The 25,141-nt window shown below is 42.3% G+C and overlaps 1 protein-coding gene across 3 annotated transcripts in view; it reads left to right on the forward strand.

The window, feature by feature from the left end:
• The window catches only part of LOC119436044 (uncharacterized), a 51,888-nt gene extending 29,530 nt beyond the window's left edge, over positions 1 to 22,358 (forward strand). For 2 of the 3 annotated variants that reach the window (XM_037702779.2, XM_037702782.2), the window contains one exon: positions 1,659 to 22,358. In XM_037702779.2, the coding sequence (XP_037558707.1) occupies positions 1,659 to 1,812 (154 nt within the window). In that variant the 3' untranslated portion in view covers positions 1,813 to 22,358. The remainder of the gene's footprint in view (positions 1 to 1,658) is intronic. The other variant, XR_007463165.1, reaches the window with a different exon arrangement.
• Positions 22,359 to 25,141: the final 2,783 nt, after the last annotated feature.

Raw genomic sequence — 25,141 nt, forward strand, 5'->3', positions numbered from 1 at the left:
TTTTTGAAAATGCAGACATTGCTAACAAATGCAAAATGAGAAAAATGCCTTAGAAGATTCAGAATTGTGAGATCTTATTTGTACTTCTCATGTGGCCTATAAAACCGCCTGGAACGTATGTGAGGCCTTGTATTCTGCAATATTCTGTGAGAATGGCTTCCATTTCTTTTTTATTTTTTTGTGACTTTTGCAAACACTGTTGCGTTTACTGTGACCTTGGACATACATTATTTGAAGCTCTTTTCCAAATGTTATGCTATGTGTGTGCCACAAACAGTGCCCAACTTCTCATGCATTCTCAGAGTCAGTTTTGTCCAGCGTTTATTTTATGACTGCCAGGCTTGTGGCCATTTGAAACACCAGAACAGACATGGCCAATGTTGCAGAAGAAGACACTGCATTGATCTCTCGCTGTGGCCTGAAAAAGCCCTGAACACAAGCGAATTTTCCACACTGTCACTCGGTCACCTCAGGCAGTGTCGTTCGACTTCGCGAAACAATGCAGCTTTCCAAAGTTGTAGCATATGCCGAACTTCAAGGCTATTCTACAGATGCAAATATAAATGGCAAAGGGACCGAGAGCACAACATGCACCAAAACGGTTTGAATGTGTAAAGATGCGTGTCCCAGGAAATCGGGTGACAGCGTGAAGCCTCATGCAGTGGTAAATTGTAGTCAAGTGAGACTGTCGGTACTATTCGAGTTTTGTTTACTTTATGTTTTGAATTAAAGTGGATTAAGGTGGATTAAGGTTGGTACAAAGTAGAGCAAGACGGATTAAGGTGGATTGAAAGGCCTTTACAAGGATGGTAGCCATTTTATGCTAAACTTTTTCTTCGCACTATGAATGTGCTTCCAAAACAGTAATTCTGGGCACGTTTCTTTTATCCGAGGCACCATCAGCCAATATAAAAATACAAATTATCGCTTTATTATTGTGCCCATGTGTCTGAAATTTTGCTGGCACCTTCTTGAATAGTTGAGGAACCTGAATCTGCAAGAAACTTGGAACACATTTTTTGGCGAATAATAAAATGTTTTTGCACTTTGTCCCCCCTTAAGGGCAGTTCAATTTTCTGTGTATGCTTCTTTGACATTTTTTTTTTACTTCTTGCAGGTTACAAATAGGCGTAGCATTTGCATTTGCTCTGTTCACAGTTTTAGATTTGTTTTACTCTGCCAATACTTTTATGTTGGTATGCGAGTCATTACTGATCCATCAGGCTTTCAAAGAGAAATGTCAAGAAATTTGTGTTTGCAGATTTGTACACACACATGCATGGCATCCCAGAGTACTGAACTATTGGCTGAAAATCATTGACTTAGAAACAGAGGAAAAGATTGTGAAAAGTGGTATGGTATAGTTGCATCAGCGGTGCAGTGCGTCTACTTAGAGTAATGCAGTTTGATTTATTGACTGTCTCTTACCATCTTCATATTGTTATTCATGTAGCCATTGAATTGTTACCTTTAGACAGCATTTAAAATAAGGACTTATTTCTGTCTTCATATAACTGAGCAAAGGTGTGCTTTGGACTTTCATACCTCCTTAAAAAATTTAGCTTTACCTTTGAACACCAGCTTTTAGCTGTTGTAAAGCAAATGATTTCTTGTTCTCAAAACATTGATATAACATGTAACAATGTTATTTTATCCAGCATGGAGGAGTACCAGCGGTACAAGCGAACCACCAGTCCCTTGGTGCCATTGCCTCCAGGACTCTACAGAGAAGTTCCATCTTGCTTCAAGTGTTTGATTTGCTTTGAGTTCCCAATTTACACAAATTCAAAGGCCATTGCGACATCCATATAACATATGTCGCTGCACAACTGCATCGTCTCTACAGAAAGAAAAAAAAAAAGCTACGGTAGTATGTTTGCCTTGGAATAGAAAGCAGCAAATATGTGAGGTTCACTACAATAGTCTCTACTAAAAGATAACTAAGTGGTGGTTTTTGGCTAATTAGTTATGCACATTGATGTTATTGAAAGATACAGCACGGACAAAAGCACAGACTAGAGGAGACAGTGCTGTATATTTAAACCCACCAGTCAGTGTCTTTGTTCATGTTGTTTCTCTGCTTAATATTGCCACTGAAGCAGCTCATGCCTAGCAGCTCACAGCAGAAAGGTGAAAATATATGTGTAAACTTTTGAGTATGTTTTAATATTTCAGCACCTACATAAAAGTTGGTTTCAAGTTTTTTTTTAACGTTCTGCTATACATATGTATACACTGAAATTCATGTTTCAATGCCAAGCAAAATGTATGCATTTAGAAGTAGTGATAATGTAAGTCTTGAAATGAGACATATCTCTAGCATGCATGTTCTGTTTGTGACATGTCTTATGTGCCACAAAGGGTGCACTTTATTCTGTCTTGTGAGCAGACTAGTCAACATGTATGTTCGGCTTTCTAAAACAGTAAGGTGCATAGTTGGATGCTTAGGTTGCTCAAGATGGATTTGCTGACAGCGTGAGCATGGTTATGGTTGTCAGCTGAAGTATACTGTCAACTTATGTTAATTCGGCCTTGGCATGACAGGCAAAATTGGTTTGAATTATTCAAGTTTGAATAATACTCAAAATTCAAATTGATGTGCTCAAAAGTTGCATCAAATTGAACATTCATTTTCTGGGGTGTCTTGTGTGTTAGAGTCTTTCCATGCACCAGGTAAGTGTTGGATAAATAGTCTTGCAATGTGCTGCAGAGCCTGGCATTTGCACTTCAGGCAAGTTTCAGTTGCAGCTTCTGGGCCTCTTTGCTATCGCCCCTGCTAGTTTGTGGAAGCCTCACCTGTGTTGCGGCATGGCAGAAATTCGCACTGTCTTCAATGGTTGCTGGCTTGCACACTTATGCTCTGCTATCATTGTTAATGCGTGCTTCCATGTTGATGTTGCCCAGAAATGGCTCAATTTCTGCTGCAGAGAACTGAATCATGCCTTAATTCTTTGTCAGCATTGTCGTGCACAAAAGTGAGGCTGCACTTCCTGTTATATCTTCTGTTTCACAGTTTGACAGCTTGAGAGTATTGCCACACTTGCTAGAGCTAGTCAAGTTTTTTTTTGGCATGATAGTGAGAGAACTCATGTAAATGGCAACAATTCACTCCAGTATGAATTATTCACTTTCCAACATTCTAGTTTGAAATAAGAAACTTAATTTTTTTTTTCTTTGAAGCACTGGGCACTTTTGCAAACTTTTAAACATAATCAAATCAATGAAAAATGAAAAACTGCCAAATGAATGGCAGTTAGCTGTTGTGTGCATCATGACCATTAGACAAAACCGACAAGTCACTTCACTTAGCTGTCCAGTTCCTAGAACATTTGACAGTAACATTAATCAGCTGACACCTTCAAGAGGCACTCTTTTAAAATTCTGGTGCAAAACAGAATGAACAACAATTTTTGTTAACGTGGATATTTCTTTGTTTATACAAATAGGACTGAATACCAGGACATCTGGTAAGCTCAGTGAAACACTTGAAGTAGTTATGCAGTTTACAGAATGCTGTAGGCTTAACTTGGATAGTTACAAACTTGCTCTAAATTCAAACCCTATGTAACTTTGGCTGGCCCGCCACATTTTATATATATATATTGAATTCAACTAATTCAAACAACACTACAGATTAATTCAAAAAGTTTTGCCTTTCGTAGTCTTTTTGCCTGGAGAAACTCCTGGCTTTCTTGCTCAATGATCTTCTGGGAGAAAACCCCTTCCATAGCCTTGAGCTGCCAAACATAAATATATTTGGAAAATGCTGGTAAAATGGAATATGGGTGATTCAGACGTGTATAAAATGAACTTCGTTCTTAAGCATAATACCAGCTGCTAGTTGTTAATTAGCTTGTGCTACTAACATTCACCAGTCTTATGTGTATGGCTGCTGTTGAACACTTCAGAACAGTGCTTTGTGCGTGTAGCCATTCATTAAATGATGGCATAATAAGTTTTTCTGGTAATACAACTTTCTGATAATCAGAGAAAAACCTGTAGCCTCAGGAAGTTCAAAACATCCAGCACTGTTATACTGGATTGCAATGGGATAAGTAAACTTGCACCATGGTGTAAAAAGGACAGGTGTTCCGATGGTGACACTTGGCACGCCCCATTAATGCTGGGTGTTGGAGGATGGCACACATCGGCTAGGAGGCTTGGAGGCAGGCAAACACTGGGCATACATTTCAGCCTGCATTTTTCAGAGCACTTTCTAGTGTCTTTAATGCGACACTCTTGTTATTTCATTAGATGAAAGTTTAAGGAATGATCTTTAATTGCTGCTGGTAGGCCCCTGTGCTGTTATGTTTTGTTTCGTCGGCTACTTTAGAAGTCACAAGAGCTTTTGTTTATTGAATGATGGAAGCTTTCATGGGTGAGTTCGTCATAGAGTGTCACACTAAGAGTATAATACTTTGCGATTCTTGTGATTCACTGCCTTCATCATGTTGCCAGTGCCTCTGGCAGCGGCTCGGAAATTTTCGACCAGATCAGAACTGGACACTCGTTGAGCAGCGTCGGAAGTCTTTGCTACCTTCTCGCCTCGCAATGTTTCTATATAAATAAGTTTCTGTTTGTAGATGTGTGCTTATTTGTGCTTACGCAACTTCTTCACGTGCAACACATGCACGCTACATCTACAATATTGATGACCCCGACATCCGGAATGTACGAGACGGTTTGGCCCAGGAGTTTCTTCTGGGGCTTCAACTACAGCAACAGGCCACGCGAATGGCAGATGCCCCGAGGACTGGCGCGGCTGTTCCTGCCGATCGACGACGAAGGGGAGCAGCGGGACGACGAGGCGTCCATGCTGTTCTCGGGCGTACACCTGAACTGTGATATCGCGGTTTCGGTTTAAAACCAATGTAATCCGCTCCCAGGGGGCGCTGTTGTAGCTCATCGCGGCTATTTAAGCAGTTGCCTCTTTCCATGAAGAGTTCCTTGCCTCGGTACCCACCTGTGTCTGCGTCAGTCTGTTCGGCCACCGTCCCGACGTGCCCCTGCGTTCCTGCGTGCCCGGCGCTGGCGTTCATGGCAGCCGCACCGATACAACATTGGCGACGAGGGTAATCTCAATGTATCGCAGCCAAATGTAGGTCCACGACTTCGATATTACTTCTGCGGCAAGCCCTTTCTTCTTGCCATTGCCTGCCACTTCTATTTTTCGGCTCCATCTCCTCCTTCTAAAACCCTGCTCTTGACAAGCCTTTCTCCAGCGTCTTGCCTCCTGCCTTTCCATCCTGCCCCTTCATGAATGCCGCCATACCTCCACCTCCATTCTTACAGTGCCCCGGCATGCTGGCAATTTCCTGGTGTACATCGACGACGCCGCCAGGGACGCCGCGCTGGCGCATAAGAAGGCGCTTCTTCTGAATGCTTTAGGAGTGGAGGGCATCAGAATTTACTTCACTGCTGTCGAAGATTAGACGTAGGCTGGCACTGACGTGGGAACCAGCGACGCCGAGGCAGCTGATGTGTACGAAGAGGCACTGGCGGTACTAAGGTGTTTTGCACCAGAAGATGAGGTCACTACAAGACTTCAATTTAAGAGGAGGCACCAGAGTACAGAGGAATTTACCATAGATTTTCTTAGACCTACAGAGGCTGGCGAACGCATGCGGGTTTGGGGCAGCAACCAACATCATGCTAAAAGATAAAGTTTTCGGAGGATTGCTGTCCAACCAGTTGCACAGAAAATTTATACAAATGGGCAACAATTTTACATTCAAGAAGGCCATGGGCGTTGCAAAGGAGGAAGAGCACACGGACAGACTCATGCAACAGCTCTGCGTTCTACACGTAGACGCTGTTACACAGCGACAAGAACCACAACGGCGCGATGAGCGTCGCCTGCGACGCGACCAGCAAGATGGCGGCCTTCCTCCCGAGCCTGGCCAAGGGCAAGATTGCGGCCCAAGCCACCGAGCAACATGACGACGGCGCTGCTGCCGTCAGGCCTTCCACCTCGAACTGGAGCACGAGCTTTTCCTGCTACCGGAGCCCCAGTCGCCGGGCCACAAGCGCAAACTGCCCACTGTCCCCTTCTGCGAGTTTGCACCGGTGGATGACCTGGGGTGGGTTATTCTGTAAGAGTTCACCTCGTGGACTGTCCACTTCGGCTGTCACCATTGGCTCGAGCTTACGAGCGCGAAGGACACTGGCTGGCACCTTCGCGCTTGTGGAGCTCAAGCCAATGGCAACAGCCGAAATGGACAGTCCACTAGGTGGACTCTTACAGAATACCCCACCTGGTCTCCGTAGGCAGCCCTCCTTCCTCGCTGCCCCACATTGCGCCAGCAAACTTGTGGAAGTCCGAGAGCATGAATCCGGATGGCTGGCCGGCGCCGGGGCGAGCGGAGGAGCAGGTCTGGCAGCAGAAGAGGGGCCGTATCCTGAAACATTCCACTTCGGCAAGAGTTCGCCTTAGGTGCGTGCTGATTGGCTGGTTGAGCAAAACCAGAAAATAAATCGCGTCATCTAGTAGCTCCGGTGCACGTCATTTTGACGTCATGGTGTCATTGGGTGCTCCCGACATATATTGAATAAATGAACATGCCTGTGTCGTACTGCGGCCAATACATTTGAAAACAACACACTCTAACCACTCTGCACTCGCACGGTGTGCGCTCCCGTGTGTTGCAAAGCGTTCGAGTGAGCATGTTGGTAGTGCATGCTGACGTCACGGGTAAGCAGCCAGTTGATTTACTGAACGTGACTATCGCCGAATTGGAACCACGTGGAAGGTTTCAGAATATGGCCCCTGCAGGTGTCAGCGCCTGTACCGCGCAGTCTGTCGTATGGGACGTCGTGTACTGCAAACCACTGTAAACACAGCCTTGCTCAAGCACAACAACCACGTCCATGACTGCGACGATGGTGTCGCAGCCGACAGTGGCGGCGCTCTTGGAGGCCGTCGTGGATAGCTTCCAGAAACCGTGGCAGTCGCTGTTGGGCGAGCAGTTTGTGCAACTTCAGCAAGAAGAGCAGCAACAACAAGGTGATACAACAGCCATTGCAAGAGCAGCAACTGCAGATGCTACAGGCACGACTGCAAGAGTCCCAGGAGCAGCAGCAGCAGCATCATAAGGAGCTGCAGCAGGAGCTGCAACATGCTTTCAGAGATTATCTGCCTAGGCCAACTATCGCTGAAGTGGAACGTTTCAGAATATGGCCCCAGGTGTCGACGCCTGTGCCACACCATCAAACATATGGGACGTCGTGTACTGCAAACCGCCATCTAACATATGGGACGTCGTGTACTACAAACCGCCGTCGGCACTGTCGGGCGAGCAGTTCATGCAACTTCAGCAAGAACAGCAGCAGCGGCAGCATCAGCAACAAGACGATGCAACAGCCATTGCAAGAGCAGCAGCTGCAGATGCTGCAGGCACGACTGCAAGAGTCTTAGGAGCAGCAGCAGCAGCATCATCTGCAACAGGCTTTCAGAGATTATCTGCCTAGGCAAACTATCGCCGAAGTAGAACGTTTCAGAATATGGCCCCAGGTGTCGGCGCCTGTGCCACGCCGTATGACGTATGGGACGTCGTGTACTACAAACCGCCGTCGGCACTGTCGGGCAAGCAGTTTGTGCAACTTCAGCAAGAAGAACAGCAGCAGTGGCAGCGGCAGCAACAAGATGATGCAGCAGCCATTGCAAGAGCAGCAACTGCAGATGCTGCAGGCACGACTGCAAGAGTCGCAGGAGCAGCAGCAGCAGTATCATAAGGAGCTGCAACAGGCTTTCAGAGATTATCTGCCTAGGCGAACTATCGCTGAAGTGGAACTTTTCAGAATATGGCCCCAGGTGTCGGCGCCTGTGCCGCACCGTCTAACGTATGGAACGTCGTGTACTGCAAACCGCCATCGGCACTGTCGGGCGAGCAGTTTGTGCAACTTCAGCAAGAACAGCGGCAGCAGCAACAGCAGCAGAACAGGCCCCCCCCCTGGCTACGGGCCTGTTCAACATATAAGCTGAGTCGAAGTGCTTCTTGCACCTGTAATCTCAATGTTGCAGGACATAGTCTTTACACTGTGTGGCAGTTTGCCACACTACACTTGCAAGCAATTGGGTCCTCTTTAGAAACAGTAAATATTGAAAATTCGTCTTTGCATCAGTCATGCCTCCTGTTGCACATATGCACGAAGAACTTTTTGTTCATAGTCTCTCTCCGCTAGGCAGTGTCACCACTCAAGAATATTCACTTGCACTTCAGAATCTTCATGGTTTCCCATTTGTTGTAGATCAAATAGGGACGTTAGTGAATGCCCACCAAGAATGAGAATGACTGAGTTTTCAGTAGCAAAGCAAAAGGCAGGTTGTCATTTTGGCAACCCCTTTCAAGCATTGTCACATTCCATCTGCTCAAACAAGCAACACAACCACACAGCTGGAGGCATTATCATCTGTTATGGCACCTGAGTGACTTGAATGATTACCTTGCAGGAGTAGAAAGATAAATAAATTACCGCTTTTATTTCTTTCAACACATTTCATCTCCAGCTGTGGTTATTTACATGTTCAAATTTCCCACTATTCAGCCTCTTTATGCATGCAGCTATGCAGTAGTGTCGATGCAAAACACCATTGCTTGTGAGAGAGATCTCTCTGCAGGGCCACGGTGTTGTTAAGCCACCTGTCCTTCTTACACTGTGATCAGCACTTGCATAGTAATATGCAACACAGAAACTTGGCAATTTCATAGCTTAAGTAGCCATAGAGGCCTGAATGGCTTAAGTTTTACAGAATTATTCACTGTTTTACAGATTGCAAGCATAATTTAAATGAGATATTTCTTGCTGTTAGGCCTCAAAAATTCGTTTAGCATTCTGCATGAATTACAGTGCGCATTTAAATGCTCTTCCAGAAATTACGAACTGTCAGTGACAGCAGCCCAACTGGAATTCATAAACAATATAGTATTCAGAAATTTACAATTGTTGCACTGGTGACTGAAATAAATGCACAAACAAGTTTGTCAAATGAAATTAAACTAGTTTGGAAAGCCAGAAAGGGCTTTGTTAGGAAATGTGTACAGCATAAAAATGTCAGTGTGAAGGAAACAAATTCATGCCCATACAAACTGTAGTGAGCAAGGTGGATTGAAAAAGCTCTTTTAAAGATTGTCAGCAGTATATCTGTTCATCCTTTCCTGCATTTCACTACTCCATAATCATTTGTTGTTACATTTGCGCCAGAATGCACACAGATACTTTGTTGAATATGAAAACCGGCATTGGAAGGTTTTACCTAAAGGGGCAACAGAGCATACTCACAGGTAGAACATAGATAATAACCTTTAAAAAATATGCAGTGTGGTTTTGCATGTCTGCCTGAGTATTGCAGGCATTGCGTGTGCTACATCAGGGCTGATCAAGCACATTTGCGATAACGAGTGTAAAGGGAATATTAGAAGGAATGCAATAGAACAGCTTCTTCAAAAAAAATTAGTGCAGGGTAAGAAGGAATGTCTGACTAATGGGCGAGAGTGTGCACATTCTGGAAGTTGCCAACACCGATGGCGATGAGCCTTTCTCTTTATTTTGCCATATGTGAGATTTGGGGTAACTAGCTCTATAACGTCACCTCTACAGCAACTGTATTTAGGATGCCAGACATATGAGCAATTAGTTCATTTGATTTCATTATTTCATGATATTTCAGGATGTAAAATATAGATGCCAAGAACATTTGCCACTTAACACTCTTATATCCATTAATGGCATGCCAGTTACGTTTGAGGCTTCTTTATGATACTGTTTCACTTCCCATGACTTGCCATCTGTTTGTTCAAACAGTGTATAGCAGCTCATTAGTGTACAGCACAGTTTTAGTATTACTGTGTAAAGATGAAGTACAGTAGTAGTAGTTAAAGTTCATTAATGAAAATGACAAGCAAAGTAGGGTAATTAGACATTAACAAATATTTAAAGTTAGTAATTGTCCAGTAACCACTGGTAGGCAATAGAACTGCACTGTTGTAACTGTGCCCATAGTGGAACTCTCATTATAGTTAAAGAAGGCACTGATTTTTTAATTATCATTCCCCCACAGGAACAATATTGTGACAGCACCCTCATATGTGCTCACGAGAGCTGGAAAAAGATGATGCAGCATGAAAGATAACTGTGCACACTATCTTTCCACAATGTTCCAACAGCTTTCGACGCTTGTTCTTTGCCAACACCAAAGCAGTGCGCTGTCTAGGGTGGGGGTGAGGCTGATAAAACGGCGCTTCCCGGTGAGCCTGTTTGATGGTGCTGCTTTCTAGTGCAGGTGGGTGCATAGTCACATGTCATTTTTCATGTTTCGCTGGCTTTCTTTTTCAGCCAGAAAAAAATAAGCATGCAAGTAGTATCTTGCTGAAAACATCCCAGCGTGATGTTTCATATAATCTTCTACAACTTCAAATTGGCACCTTTATAATTAAAACGGTAATTAACAAGTTAGGTAATTGATTATGATGAAGTGATTGAATGTCATGAGCGAACATTGCTGATAAATGCTGAACTTGACCATTAACATTGGGTGCTTGATCTTGTTTGCATAAAATGGTCCATCCTTTAATGTTTTGTAAAGTTTTGTGCATGACAGTTGGGACAACCTGTAATATAGTAATAATGATAATAATAATAATGTGATTAAAAATTTAACCTAGCAATGCAGTACTTTTAGCACATCACAGTGTGCCACTTGCTACTATGATTCGAACTGATAGGATTCCATCATTGCCTACTTTAGACAGTTATCGAATGGTTTGGTCTCCCATTGTAGCTGCTCTGTACTTAGTTGTGAGCAGGTGTCAGGAGATGGTGCTTGAAGCTGACAATATCTGAGGCAGCTTTTACATTGCAGGCAGGCAATGTGGGAAGAAACACTCATGCATTTTGGTTCATTTTGGTTCATTATGTTTAATTAACTGACGTTGCTCTGTTAGTTCTTTGTGGGACGTTATAGTGTGCATACTTTGAAGAGTTTTATGGTGTATTCGGCTTATGTGTGCAACAATAATCTCTAATAAGAAATTCAGTTAGCAGTGCATTGTGAGTGCCATACAGTCACAATGGTGGCCTTCAAAGCTTTGTTTTTCTTTTTTTCCTGATTTTGACATTTTGTATCATCACTGCATTATAATTTTCTCATTTCTGCAGAGATACAGATCTGCTGACATTTGGCAAAAGTAAGCACTGCACTGTCACAAGCCTGTTCATAACTGAGGTGTAGCTTTGGGATAAAAAGCCTTCTTTCATTTTGGTAGCTCGTAAGAAGTGCTAGAAGATACTGCTGTTGCGACAAAATTCCTGATCTAGGAAAATAAATGTGTGATACCAGCCAGCTTACTATAGCAGAGTTCTGCTGCACTATTAGATTCGCATACAGGAAAGCTTAGGTTATCTATCAAGAAGAGTTCACCTCAATTGTCAATACTTGTATTGAAAAAAAAAAAAAAATCATAGGTCGCAGTTTTTAAAAGCTGTCCTTGTATTTGTGGAAGTGGTTTGTGGCTATATGCAAATTCTTGTGCCAGCTCTCCATTCAGTGTCTTGTAACTTGGAAATATAGAAAGCACTTTCAGTGCCTGTCTGTAGTAGCATTAAGCTGCTGCCAGGTCAGTAACCTTGAAAGGTGATGCTAGATTGTCATCCTCTTTTATGTAGCTGTAAGCATCTATTTTTCTTTTTCTTGTAGTATTTAGGAAATATGCTTAGGCATTGAGATTTCAGGTCTGTTGCTCTCTGGATGAAGTTCATAGTGCCTACAACGGCCTAACCATTGCATGTAAATGTTAAAAATACAGTACTTTTAGTTCTTTACACAAGGAAATTATCAAGAAAAGTACGAGGTAGTGCCCTATGTGAAGTTGCAAGAAAAGTGGCAAAGGCGGTTTTGTCAGTGCTATACACAATGGCAATATACTATTTTCAAAGTAGCAGTGTTTGCACCCAGAAATTCTTTGTAAGAATAATGCCTATGTCACTGTGACAAAAAGAAATATGCTTTTTTTTTTTTTTTTTTGCAAGCGCATGAATGCAAATAGAAGATAGTAGAAAAGGTTTATTTAAGGATGGTAGTTATGCAGATTTGGCACTGAGATCCCACATTATGCATAAATCCAAAAGGAATTTTTTGGCAGCTGGAGAATAAAATCAGTTATGTATACAGTGCAGCTACAGAACCTGATGAGGCCTTGAATAAACTTAAATTTCGTCAGTAATGTTGTATTGAAACTAGTTATCACTATATGGTTGTTTTCCAATGTGTGCTTGCACGAAAGTTGCATGTAATGCTGGTAAAATACGGAGTAATTTTTTGTAGGTGTACTTACAACCTGTCACAGCCATTAATTTTTTAACTTTTTTCATCTCCAGGTTTTTTGCTTATGCATATACACAAAGTTTCTTTCCTGTAGTTTAAATTTGGAAACATTGAAGCCCAAACTGCATGAGAGCGATTTTGTGCGCGACGGCGATGAGCGACGGCTTCGAGCAACGAAACGGGCCGTCGCGCAAACAGATCTCTCGCTCTTGTCGCTCGATCGCTCGACTCTGGAAATCTAGAATTCGTCGCTCGTTGCCCGGAAGTGCTATAAGCGACTAGCCAATAGCGCGAAGCTGGAACAGGATGTACATCAGTCAAGTACTACCGATTGTCGCACGGAACGAGCAAATGACTAAATTTCCATACGTGCAAGGATAAGAACCTAGTGCAAGACCTTAAGAAATATTTATGCTGCTCTTTACAGTAAAACACATCAACTTAAATGAATAAAGCACGCGTCACGCCAGTTTTGGTACACATTTGCTGCCCTCATACCAGCAACACCGGGGAGACGTCGCTCAATGTCGTCGCTCGCATGCAGTACGACTTGTAAGCAATGACCGAATGCGACAGCCATCTCCATCACGTCACTTGTCACCGTCACACGGTGACAAGTGACGTGACACGGTGCATGCCGTGACACGGTGCATGCGGTTTATACTTGAGTGCTGCACATAGACAACAAATATAATTAAAAGGTATCTTTTATTCAGATGCCATTTACATATTGGGCATAATTTTCTCTGTAAGAACCTTGTGTGCTTTATCTTTAAAAAAGGAAATGTTACAGTGGATGGAAGGGGTTACTTCCATGCCACATTATTATCCCGAATTCTAACCAAAAATGGCCAAATTATTTAAAAAAACCCAGTTGTCAACAGGTTTTAATCCCCAGAAAAATTAAGGTTGCTTATGCTTGTGCTGTCTCACGGATTGTGTGTTGCCATCTACCAAAAGCACGACTAATCACTGAGGTGCAAAGTGCCACTGGTGAGCTGAGCTCATCCTTGGCTGTTTTTACCAGAAACATGTGAATGAACCCAGCTTGTCCGAGGCATGGAAGGAGTTAATATCATTTGTTACTCTACATTTATACTTGGAACTATTTCTATTTTGCTAGAAACAGTTTTCTAGAAGTGTGATAGAAAGTTCATGTTCACGTGTCCTTTTAATTTTAGACAAGACTACCATCAGCAGCTTTGCTCTAGTTTTGCAAAAATCTTGGTCTTGGTGCTGCAACTGTTAGCTCAAACTGGAGCTGTAACATGATGCAAAGTCTTGCGTCATATCTTGGAGAATTTCAGAACTTTGTATATGTTTGTTAGTAGATGGCACATACCCCCATAGTCCCTGTCCCACATACCTGGCAAGCACTGGAATGCTGCCACTGCAGCTAAACACAGCTGCACAAAATGAGCTGTTCTGTCATTGTGTAAAAACACTGGCTCTGCAGTGAAGCTAATTTTATGACATTGCAACTTGTCTGTGCTTAAGGTATGAATTGTTCAATGTAGCTACTACCTACATCTAGGCACATAGGCATTTGCACATTTGATCACACAGATGAAATGTAGATTACAGCATGCAGCTTAGCTCAAATCCCCTCTCCCATTTAGAAAGCAGTTCTGAATATGAAACTAGAGATTGTTCCAAGTTTACACCACAACTGTGAATGTACCAGCATAGAATCGTTTAATTTTAATGATTTATTCATGCTGTTTAATATCTCGTGTGTATATATATATACACGAGGTTTTCCTATAGTTATCACAGTAGAGCTCAATTATAGAGGTTAAAGAGTGCAATATAGTAACTGTTTATGCCCATGGTTCACAGCATCTAGTGCCAAAGTCAGAAATACCACCAGTTTTTTACACATCTTAAAGAATCGCCTTCAGTAGATAACACAGTTCTGACTAGATTACACAGCTGCATTACTTGAAGGAGCAGATATTAGTTGTACCACAATTCACTAGGGGCATTCGAATAGGAATATTTTCAAATCAAATTGAATGCAAATATTTGAAAAAAATCAAAGCTCTTCCAAGGGCACACACCTGTCACGGCAGTATTTCTCAGGCTGGCACATGTCCTCCAAGGGAAGTTTTTGAACACTGCAACAGTGCTCCCGTTTGCCCAATGGAATTCTTTCTTCTATCTTTTTTTTTTTTTATTCCCTACTACAGAGAGATCACATGCTCTCAAAGCGTACTTTTTTCTTTTCTTTTTTTTTCTTTCTTGTTCAACCACAGGAGAAAACTATATCATCCTGAACAAAAATCTGAAGCTGCTGTTCATCCACTCTGTCTTGTTTTTATATTTATGAATTGTGCAAGTTGTTTGCTAGAATGGTTGACTCCCTCTAATTCCTGTAAGCACACTAGTCACATTTGTTTTCATCATGCAGATTACCTCATGTATAACTTTAACTCCAGCTGTGTAGTTGAATTTTTTTTCTATCTGTACTTCCCTGAAAATATGCATTATGCCTGTACCTGCAGAACACAGTTCGCATGAGTTTCATTGTATGAGATATGATTTTGTATTTGTACACACACGAATCACTGCAATTTTTTAGAAGAATGTTATAACCTACTCATTCATGTAAAAATTTTAAATATCCCACCTTCATATATTTGTCATATATCCTACATTGCAATCATCTGGAAAGACATGCTCAAGTCACTCCAATCATTGCCGTAGCCTTCCTATTCCTGGAAACTATATACCAATACGATACTTTTTTTTTCTTTATGTTTAGCTTCAGTGTAATAGTCCAGCCACAAGCATATTATGAGAGCACTGCAGAGAAGCTTAGAGTACCTAGTTTAATAGAGGAAACTATGAGAGTTTTACAATGAAAAGCCTAAACAGTAACATAACCCAGTGCCAAAAGAAGCCAATGCCTTCCGTTTCGAGACTGCACTTGTTATCCTGCTGAAACTTTACAAGTCCTGACTGTGCTTTCATGTGACATTAATTAGCAGGGACTGAATTTTTATTTGGGTGCCTATTTTTTTCATTGTGCACGGATGGGACTCCTGCGCCAATTGCGCCATTTTGATACAAACACAGATTCCTGTGCCAAACACAGAAAATTGGCCGAAATAGCGCCACGCTGCGGCTGAATGGCTTCGGTATGTGTGCTCCGGCAGTGGCCGCGAGCAGCGAGCGGATTCGTTCTCTAAAAAGGAGTGCGGCCGTTCACATTCCGCAGACCGCGCGACGGCGCTTCCCGCACAGTTACTCGTGATTTTCGTGCTTTTAACACTGGACTTTTCGGCGCTTCCGGCAAGTGGCCGGCGCGCGCGGTCACTCTCGGCTGTTGTCACTGCTGTCAGAACGGCCAGGGCGGCTATATTTAGAGTGTACTAGAATACGGTTGAGTGGGCCGAGCGGCGCGGCGTTCTCTAGCTGAGGCGCAAAATAACGAAAAGCAGGCTCAGGGCACTGCGAGCGAACTAGATATTAGGGAGGCGCACGCTGCGGGTTCAGTGGGCGGCCGTCTCTGTCCCCAGTAGTAGTAGTTTTATCGGCCATATAAACTTGTAAACATTCGCTTACGAACTAAATTAACGGGCATGGTGTCACGCGCGCACAAGCAAACATGAACGCATCTCACTCGATGACCGCGGAAACTGGCTGTCTAAACACTGCAGGAGTGAGGAAGCGAGGCAGCAACAGCGAGCGAATTGACCTTCGTGCTGCCTCTCGTTTTAATGCGAGCTAAGCGGCGAAAACACAGCGCGCACAAAGCTATGAGCACTTGCACTAGATCTGTCCCCATCGCAGATCGCTTCCAAGATGGAGAACGCCCCCCTACCTCCCCTCCCCCCATGGTACCTTGCGCGCGACGTAAGACGGCGCGCTTCCTCCCGGCTTTCCTCCCTTGCGCGCGTGAGAATGAGCCGCCATGGTCGGCTCACCCTCGCACGCTTTCACTCGCACATACAGCATACGGCGCGCGGCAACGATGTTATCGCCTCTGGACTTTATACGTAACATCACGGTGACGACGACGGCATAAATGCGCCTGGAGTGTCCATATAATTGATATCGCATAAATACAGATTGGAATAGTTTTATGTTATACCAACCCAGGGTCGATTGCGGCTCTCTGGGTCTGCGGTGACATATGGTGACCCAGAAATAACGTTAGCGTGTCAATTGGACCGCATAATTTGAGAATATTTTCCACTACCATCATGAGTGTTGGCGCGGGAATATATAGTTCGATTGTAGTTCCACCAATGTTTTCGGATTCACAGGAAAACAAACGCTGTTCCGCTGCTCGACCCACTCTTCCATATTCTAGTACGCTATAGCTACAAAGCATGCTTCTACTACACGCTTTGTGTTGGTTTATTCTCTGTTTCATCGTGGTTTCGAAGTGTGCTGCCATATTCTATTATTCTACCAAAATTCAGATTGGCCTGCTCCAAACTGTTACAAAATGAAATTTACTCTGCTCCAACTTGCTCCCAAATGCAATTTTACTTGCTCCAAAAATTGCTCCAAAATTGCTACGAAATGGCTTTAAGCAGTCCCACCCCTGATTGTGCCAGAACTTCAAAACATAATTAATCTTGGCTAAGTGAATTTTAGCACATGGGATTGAAGACAGATCCAGAAGAGCCAACCCCAAGGAAGAAGAAATGAAATACAAATGATTTTTTAAAAGCTACAATTTTTGGTCCACTGCATAAAGCACATTTTCTCAGTTATAAAACTGCCATATATTTCCAACAACATTTTTAAATGCCATATTTTTACACATAATTGGCCACGCCAGAAATGCAAAGCTTTTAGTGTTAATTGCTGGATGTGTGCGAATTCTCAACTTAGTGTGGCTTCATGGCAACGTATGCCACTGCCAATGGGCCCATAGCAGATGTCTCAGCAGCAACTGTCTCTAATTAATAAAAATAGGAAATTTGAGACTGAGTGGTAATTATCACTGGTCAATATTCGTAGTAGTGGCTGGTATCAAAAATTATGCAATAACTGCCTGTAAGCTCACGAATTAACTAAAGCTTGCTCTTTACTTTTAGTAACTTTACCATTTATGTTGCAATTACAGAATTGCAGCCATCCAGTGCACAAGACGTTGTAGAAGTCCTGACACTAGCACTGGTTTTAAGATGTTGGTCTTCAAAACCAACAATGAAACGCATAGGTTTCTAACATAGCTAAGCGTCGCAGTGCTTATGGAAGGCTTTGTAGGAAAGTATGTAAACTGCCAGCGCATTTCATTGTTTGTAGATGAATATCTTTGCAGTGGTGCTGGTCTTGGGATTCTTACTAGGTGGATATGCCTTAAGCACTGAACACCTTTAATTTTGCAGTTGCAACATGTGTGCTAAAGTTAGTAATTAATAGTTAGTGGAATTTAACAAAAGAGTTCACTGGCAATTAGTGCACAATTTCTTATGTCCATCACCGCTGGGAATTCTGCCCTGAAAAAGTTATAATTTTGTCTTCAATCCTCTGTTTCTAAACGAGTACTGACACGACATTTTCAACTTTTTCTTTTTTTTTCGTGTTAAGTGAAGGTCTTGGACCTCTAAACTCCAAAAAAGGAATACTGGCAAGCCTCAGAGCACCCTAAATAATTTACTATAACAGCTTTCCTATAAACCAGTTTTGGTTTCTCTTCCCAGGAGGTGACTGCATCGTAACGTCATGACACAGAATGTTGTCACATGGGTTGGTGACATCGCAATGTTTTGGCACTGGCTCGCTCGGTAGTTTGTTATGCTGCTACTCAATGTGCAACCCAAGGTAGGAGGTGTATATGCATCATGATGCATAAACCCCCTGTGAAATGAAACCGAAACTGGCTTATAGAAAGCTATTATACCAGGTGTTTCTGCAAAGACTTTAAGCAGTTTAAAAAAAAAAAAAAAAACACCTGTGGCAGATAGCACAACTCTAGTTCTTGAGCTGGTCTACTCGAATAGGCAGATATTATTATTTGCACAAGAAATGATAATGCATAATCGAATACTTAAAAATTCATTAATTAAGTTTTTAGCTAGTTACCGGTACATATTGTGGTGCATATTGTGGTTTACAAATTGTAGCCAGGAAGTTCACAAGGCACTTGGAATGAATGATGGCACAGGTTTCGAGACATTAATTCCTGAACTTTGCAAAGAAATACATCGACGGTCCAGTTACTTTTATGCTTCATTGCATAAAATAGTATTTTGTTAAAAAGATGGGTGGAACAGTGCAATTTTGCTGCAAGTTTGATGGCGTATATCTTGAAAATGGTGTCATCCACAGAATTCTTTTTAAGTGGATATGCCTAGCAGTCTCACTGGCTACAATTTGTAAATTGCAATATGTGCCGTACAGTAATTAGTTAAAAGCTTTATTTAAGAATTTTGTTAGTCAATTATGCATTTTGATTTCTCGTGCAAGTAATGTCCACCTCTTCGAGTAGACCAGCTCAGTGACTAGAACTGTGCTATCTGCTACAGGCGATTTTTAAGAATAGCATAACGTCTTCCCAGGAACACTTGGCATAGTTGTATGTTATTTAGGGATCAGGCTTTCCAGTATTTTTTCTGGGGTTTCAAGGCCCAGGACCTTCACCTCACGGAAAAAAAAAAAAAAAAAAATTAAGCCTAAAATGTGACGGCAGCCCTTCTTTCATAACTGAAAACATTCATCGCTGAAAACTCGGTACGTAAGCATTGCTGTGTTGATGGGTTAGTGAAAGGTAAAAGGCAGATCAAAAGTCAAGCAAAATTTCTAAGAGGCAGGTAGCTTCAGCACTGCCTGAATGAAAAATGATCCTGGATGGTGATCTCAATTCTTTGTGACATTAAAAGTGAAGGGATTATGTTTTTTTTTTTATATATATATAGGCACGCATGCAAAACATGGACATGGGACACAAAAAGTACAATGCACTAATGTCTCCATGTTTTGTGTGCCTGCCTTTCTAAACTATGAATCCCTACTGACTTGCTCAGCTTTCTGTTGTTCTAAGTGGGGGAGTGACTTTTACGTGGATTTAACCAAGGGAATATTTATTCAGCATAATTGTTTTTCATTTTCCCTGGTGGCCATCTGACATGACAATTAAATGTGTGAAAATATGGTATTTGTGTTTGATGACTGCTACAAAATCATATTTTGCTTTTTATTGCTAAATGCAAATAAAACAGAGGATACAACACTGTATAGTGATTGTTGCACTTAGTGTATCGAAAACTTCTGTAAATGTATAGTGAGTAATGACAGACTTTTGCATGATCCATTTCTTCATGCATGTCTTCTTGCTCTTGGTTTCATAAGAGCAACGCCTCTATGTTGAAAACATTATTTGGGTTTTGCAGCGACATAGTGTTAAAATGCCTTATTTTGCTGACAGCTGGTTATGGCTTTAGCTAAGCTATGGGGCCGTTCAGCTAAGGAGCATAGGTCAGGCATATTTATAATGCAGGTAACATCTTTCTATTCCGCATTGTCATTTGCATCTCTGTAAAACGAGAGCTCTAGCCTGGCTGACGTGATGACATGACAAATAATTGCAATTGTTGGCTGAATGTCTTTTTATCAGAAACGTAACTTCAATCTGTTTAGGTACTTGGTAAACAGCAACTATTTAGTACTACTCTAATAATTTTGCTTTTCTACTTTCGCATTAACAGTTTCTTCTGCAGTCATATAGAATAGGTTTGACAAATCTGTTAAGTAATCACTACCAGTTCACGCATGGTTTTATGTTTTCATAATTAATTAGTGTGAGCACACTAAGCATCTGGTCTCTGATCACAAAGCTAATAGTTGACTGCTGTAAATTAGAACTGGGAGCTGTAGTAGCTCATGGGATATGGTTACAACTGCTAAGCATTTTTTGCGAGATTGAACCACAGAAAAACAGACTGCCACTGCGATGTGCAGGGCTCATTCAAAGACTTTCCTATTTGGAAAACTGTGAAAAGTGGACTATACGGACATGAAGAGTAGCCGTAGCTGCTTTGCATAGTTTTCTTTGCCTTTTCTAGCTAGCAGCGTTTATTGAACTTCTCTTTTTCTATAGCATGTACTATTAGCATATTAAGAAGTTTGAACTCTTCCAAAAGGTATCAAAAGAGAAATGGTCAATCGCATATGTTTACAAGCTGTTGAAAACATAAGCTACTATAGAGGTTTAAGCCCTGCTGCTGCAGCAGCCAAATCCTTATTCTCTACAAGAATTCTCAGAATTGTCTCTGCATTTACAGTAGTACAATTACTTGCAGGCCTTTTTCACTTGAGCATGTTTACAAATCATACAAACCATGTTTGCCAAAAATATTTTGTCTTGTACCTGTAAGCTATGTATGACAAATATGTTACCAATGATGCATTGAACAGCAGGTGTACCAACACAAAATGTCAGCTTGGTTGACCAAACTTCCTTTCGTCTAATGGATAGGAAATGTTTACATCTAGCTTGTACATTTTGTACAGGGTATTGGGAGTTTTCACACCCAAGTAATCATAGATATCCATGGCATATCCAATTAAGGTCCAAACATCCAGTGCCAAGACAGGACGCATGAGGTTATCCATCAGCGAACATTTGCATTGGACTTCAACTGGATGTGTGAACGGAATCGATAAATCTCTTTTAAAATATTTAGACAGATTTGTGAATGTTCCGAGCAGACCTTGAGCATCATGACAGCTTCACTCCACCCTTCCTAAGCGTCACACTTATCCTAAGTATCTCGTGAGTAGTACAGGATATAGGCTCAGGAAAAGTGTGAACCTTGTCAGGAGGATCTTCTCTTATGCCCAAAAAAAAGAAAAAGCTCACCAAGGACACATTGTATTAAGTACAAATTGTGGAAACGTCACAGTAAATCGCCACTATATATACTTCTCTGGGCATATAAAGGCAGTTTTATACCTCATCTTAAAGCACATGAGAGTGGGCACTGTGACTAAACCCTTGCATCAAAAATATAATGGCTCACGACATCATTTTCTGAAAAATATAATGTCCCACTTAATGCATGAGACATTTGTCCCCTAGACATGTAGTGGTATTCTGTCACATCACCAATGCTGTAGAACTGTGGAACTTGTTCTCACTTTCAAATGCTGCGGGGCGCTCAAGATGCACTAAGGAGTACTATCAGATAACTAGGAGCCTGCTTCTGTGGCACATTGTGGGAGTGGTATTGCCATGCAGCATAAGAAGAGCCAACAGTAGGATAACTGAGTAGTAGTTTTCAATTTTCACATCTTTTTTTAGTCTAATATGCTGACTGGTCTGCACCATGTGCTTCATTATCATAATTTTTTAAGAAATATTCAAAGTAGTTAGCCAATTGGGGTTGCCAGCAAAATGGCCATTCTATGTTTTGTTGGCATCCAGCTGTGAGCAGCAGGCATTTCTAGCAGCTTGTTGGCTGCATTGCTGTCACATCAATGCGTGAACATGCACAAATCCTTGAGCACACTTGCATACATACAATTGTGCTCAACATCTGTAGGTTATACATGGCACTGCATACAGCACACAGAACAGGACAAGAAAGTGAGAAAGAGACAGTCTGTCTTACTTTCTTGTCCCATTTTGTGCGCTGTTTTTAACTGTAAAAAACTGAAAACACGATCGGATATGGATCAAGTAGTCACAGTACCAAATCGAACAGCAGCACATTTTCACTTGACACCTTTCCAATTGACATTTCAACATCATTGTACCAGAATTTCCTATGGTCTTGCCAGGCATTCATAAATCTACTATATATCCCAAAGGAATGTGTATTGTACGTCCCATGGTTATCTGAGGTTACTTGGGAAAGATCTGCAAACATTTCTTAATATGTCAATAACCTGCAAATACTTTTTCTGCAATGATGAAGGATATGTCACTTTTGTTTTCCAGCAGAAATGTTCCTGTGTTGCTCTAATTCCAGAGCAGATCCTTTTAATATACCTGATTTTTACCTCAACCCCAATGTACAACTTTACAATATGTATAACTATTGCCTATATTGTTAATAAATGGTGCTTACCCTGTTGTCTGGCTGCGTAAATCATTTGTAACCCATGTATAAAACAAGGAATCTGCAACTGTCTCAAGGTGCTGCTCATAAATCAAGTTTAGGCATCTTTTTGCATGTGCACTAAATCGTTCTATGTGGTACAACAAAAATTTCAGCGACACTTATATAATTGAGATTACGAAACAAATGTTGCTATGTGTCAGTAGAAATGTACACAAGACAGAGAATTAGTGCAATTAAGTGAACAGCTTCTGGCTGCTGCCATTTGCCAATTTGCCCAACAGCTTTAAAATGTGACCCCATAGGTTGCGCTTGCACCATATAATACATCTCAGCTTTATGAGAAATGATTTTGTTAGATAATTAAATGACAGTCATTAATTCTTACGAGCATTCTTGTACAGCACATATTGCATAAGTACCAGCACATATTGAAAAAAGCTTTGCCAAACAAATCACTGCTCACTATTTTAGAGGTGATGCATAATACTGGCAATGTACAATGGAACTTCCTATGCTAACAGCAATGCCCAGCACACAGCATGGCGAGCAGAGGCAGCCATACGTTTTATGCAGCTTCACAATGCCACTGCCTTTCCAAACTCGCAAGTGTGCCGTGTCTGAACGAGCCAAAATAGATGTACAGGAGCTCGCACTACCATATTCAATCAATTCAGTGACTTGACTGAAGGTAGCCACATCAAGCACAGAAAAGGAAAGAAACAACTATGTAATGTGTTTATGCTGGTTTCTATTCCAATTAAACCCAAGCAGCTGGCGTTGGCAACTATAAACAGGATACTAGAATTCAACATCTGGTCAGTGCAAGTTCTCTAAAAGACCTTTATCTGCTATCTGGTTAAGCATACTTTGAACTAAGTCTTAAGGACACCCTAACCTCAAGGTGCGCCAGATTGCACAAAAAACAAATTACTGTTTTATTTTAGAAGCACTTCCTTGTTTCTGTTCACTTTATTTCACTGAAAAGTCTTCACTTAAAAGGGACTGACAACCAAACAAAATGTGCAAAGATGATACAGGCAAAAAGGTAAGAACGAGCGAAATTGACAAAAAATGTTAAATCTACCCAAAAGGTTGTGCAACACGACACATGATGAAATGCAGCAAAGCATGATATTGAAGCTGTCTTGCATAACATGTGATCATGTTAACATATGCTTTGGTAGTCAAATGCACATTCTGCTTTTTTTTTTTCTTTTTACTGAACCAGATTTATTTTAAAATATTTTTCTTGAGGATTGTCTTTTACACTTGTTGCTCAACTAATTTCCGCCAACTTCTGTTTTTGCATCGACATCCACCGAGCACTTCAATACAGTAGTGGTACATATAGGTTGGCTAGAATGGGGAGTAGAGTGTACTAGAATACGGTCGAGTGGCCCGAGTGGCTGGGGCGGCGCATGCTTTGCAGTGAGGCGCCCGCTGTGGAAAAAAAGTTGCAGTGGCTTAGCTCGGCTATGCCAGGATATACGTAGCGTTAGCAAAGGTTCAGCTGATTATTCTTAGCTTATTCTTAAGATTATTCTTAAGATAAGATTATTCTTATGAGTCAAGCTTCTCCGTTCTTCTGCGCTGTTGAGCAGCATTTGCGCTCTCCTTCTCCATGGCTATACCACACTGGCAAACGCCAGTCAGAAGCGCAGCGGCTCCAGCGCAGTGTCAGACGGCGACTGCACAGCAAGCAAGCGCCGGCGTCAGTGCGTCTACCACGGCTACGACGTCACTCCTCTGGAATGCGCAGACCGGCGGCGGTGAGTCGCGCGCGGCGGCGGCGGAGTGCGCGAGAGGTGCCGGCTCCGGTGCGCGCAAGCCGTGTGACATCACTGATCCTTGCGCATGCGCAGCACGGCTCTTGATGTGCCGCGCGAAACGGGCTTGGCTAGGCTACAGTGTAGCTAACGCTACAATAACGCTACAAAATACTGTGGCGGCGCTGCGATCGAAGTGGATTGGGCCGCATCAAGGTCGCGCGCCGTTGGAAACTGCTACCGATACAGCTCGGCAGGGTCATTCGTACTACTTCGCGCGCTGGTATTTGCGTTCAGACCGCTCAAATGGTGTTCATAAATGCATCTGACATGTATTTATGCCTTAATAATTAACTCCTTGCTTTCTCTTCTTTATTTTATTTTTTAATGTCGCTCGGTGATGTGCGAGCCGTCTGCATGCTAGCAGCTTCCGATTCGACGGATGACGCGGCGGCATCGGCGGCATGCCCGGTGCACGTGTTTTTCTACGCGGTTTCAACTGTCAGTCGTGCGAAGCTTTCTGTCCGCTCTGTCGACCAGCAATGTCGTACCATTCATGCAGCTGATTTCTAGGTTTCAGTTCACTCTGGGCGCGACGATGACGAGCTAAGAAAGGCAAGGATACGCTTTTATTCATAAAGGAACTGGTTTTCGTTTTGGCGGCCTTTTTTGTTTCTGCCAGGTTTAGCTCTACGACATTTGTCGTTGCTTGGACGCACCGTCACTGACTAGCTGCTCTGCCCGCGGGTCAGTCAAACAGGTGAAAAAGTTATCGTTATCCGATAATTTATCAAGCGTATAGAAGCATTACTTAGAAAATCGGGTGCTGAGACGATGGCTACAGCGGTGCATGCTGCTCTGTGATCGTAGCTAAAAACAGATATCGTCGGTATAACGGCGCAGCTAGCGCTGAAAATGATTACTTTGCGTGCTGTCAACGGCATTTCTCGGTCGAAACTCTAGGTTCACTTAAAGTGGTACGTAGACGTTCTCGCTTTTTTGTCAACAATGGCGCCGTATCGCCGTCATAT

The sequence above is a fragment of the Dermacentor silvarum genome, chromosome 1 (assembly GCF_013339745.2).
Source record: "Dermacentor silvarum isolate Dsil-2018 chromosome 1, BIME_Dsil_1.4, whole genome shotgun sequence".
In the NCBI taxonomy this organism is placed as follows: domain Eukaryota; kingdom Metazoa; phylum Arthropoda; class Arachnida; order Ixodida; family Ixodidae; genus Dermacentor; species Dermacentor silvarum.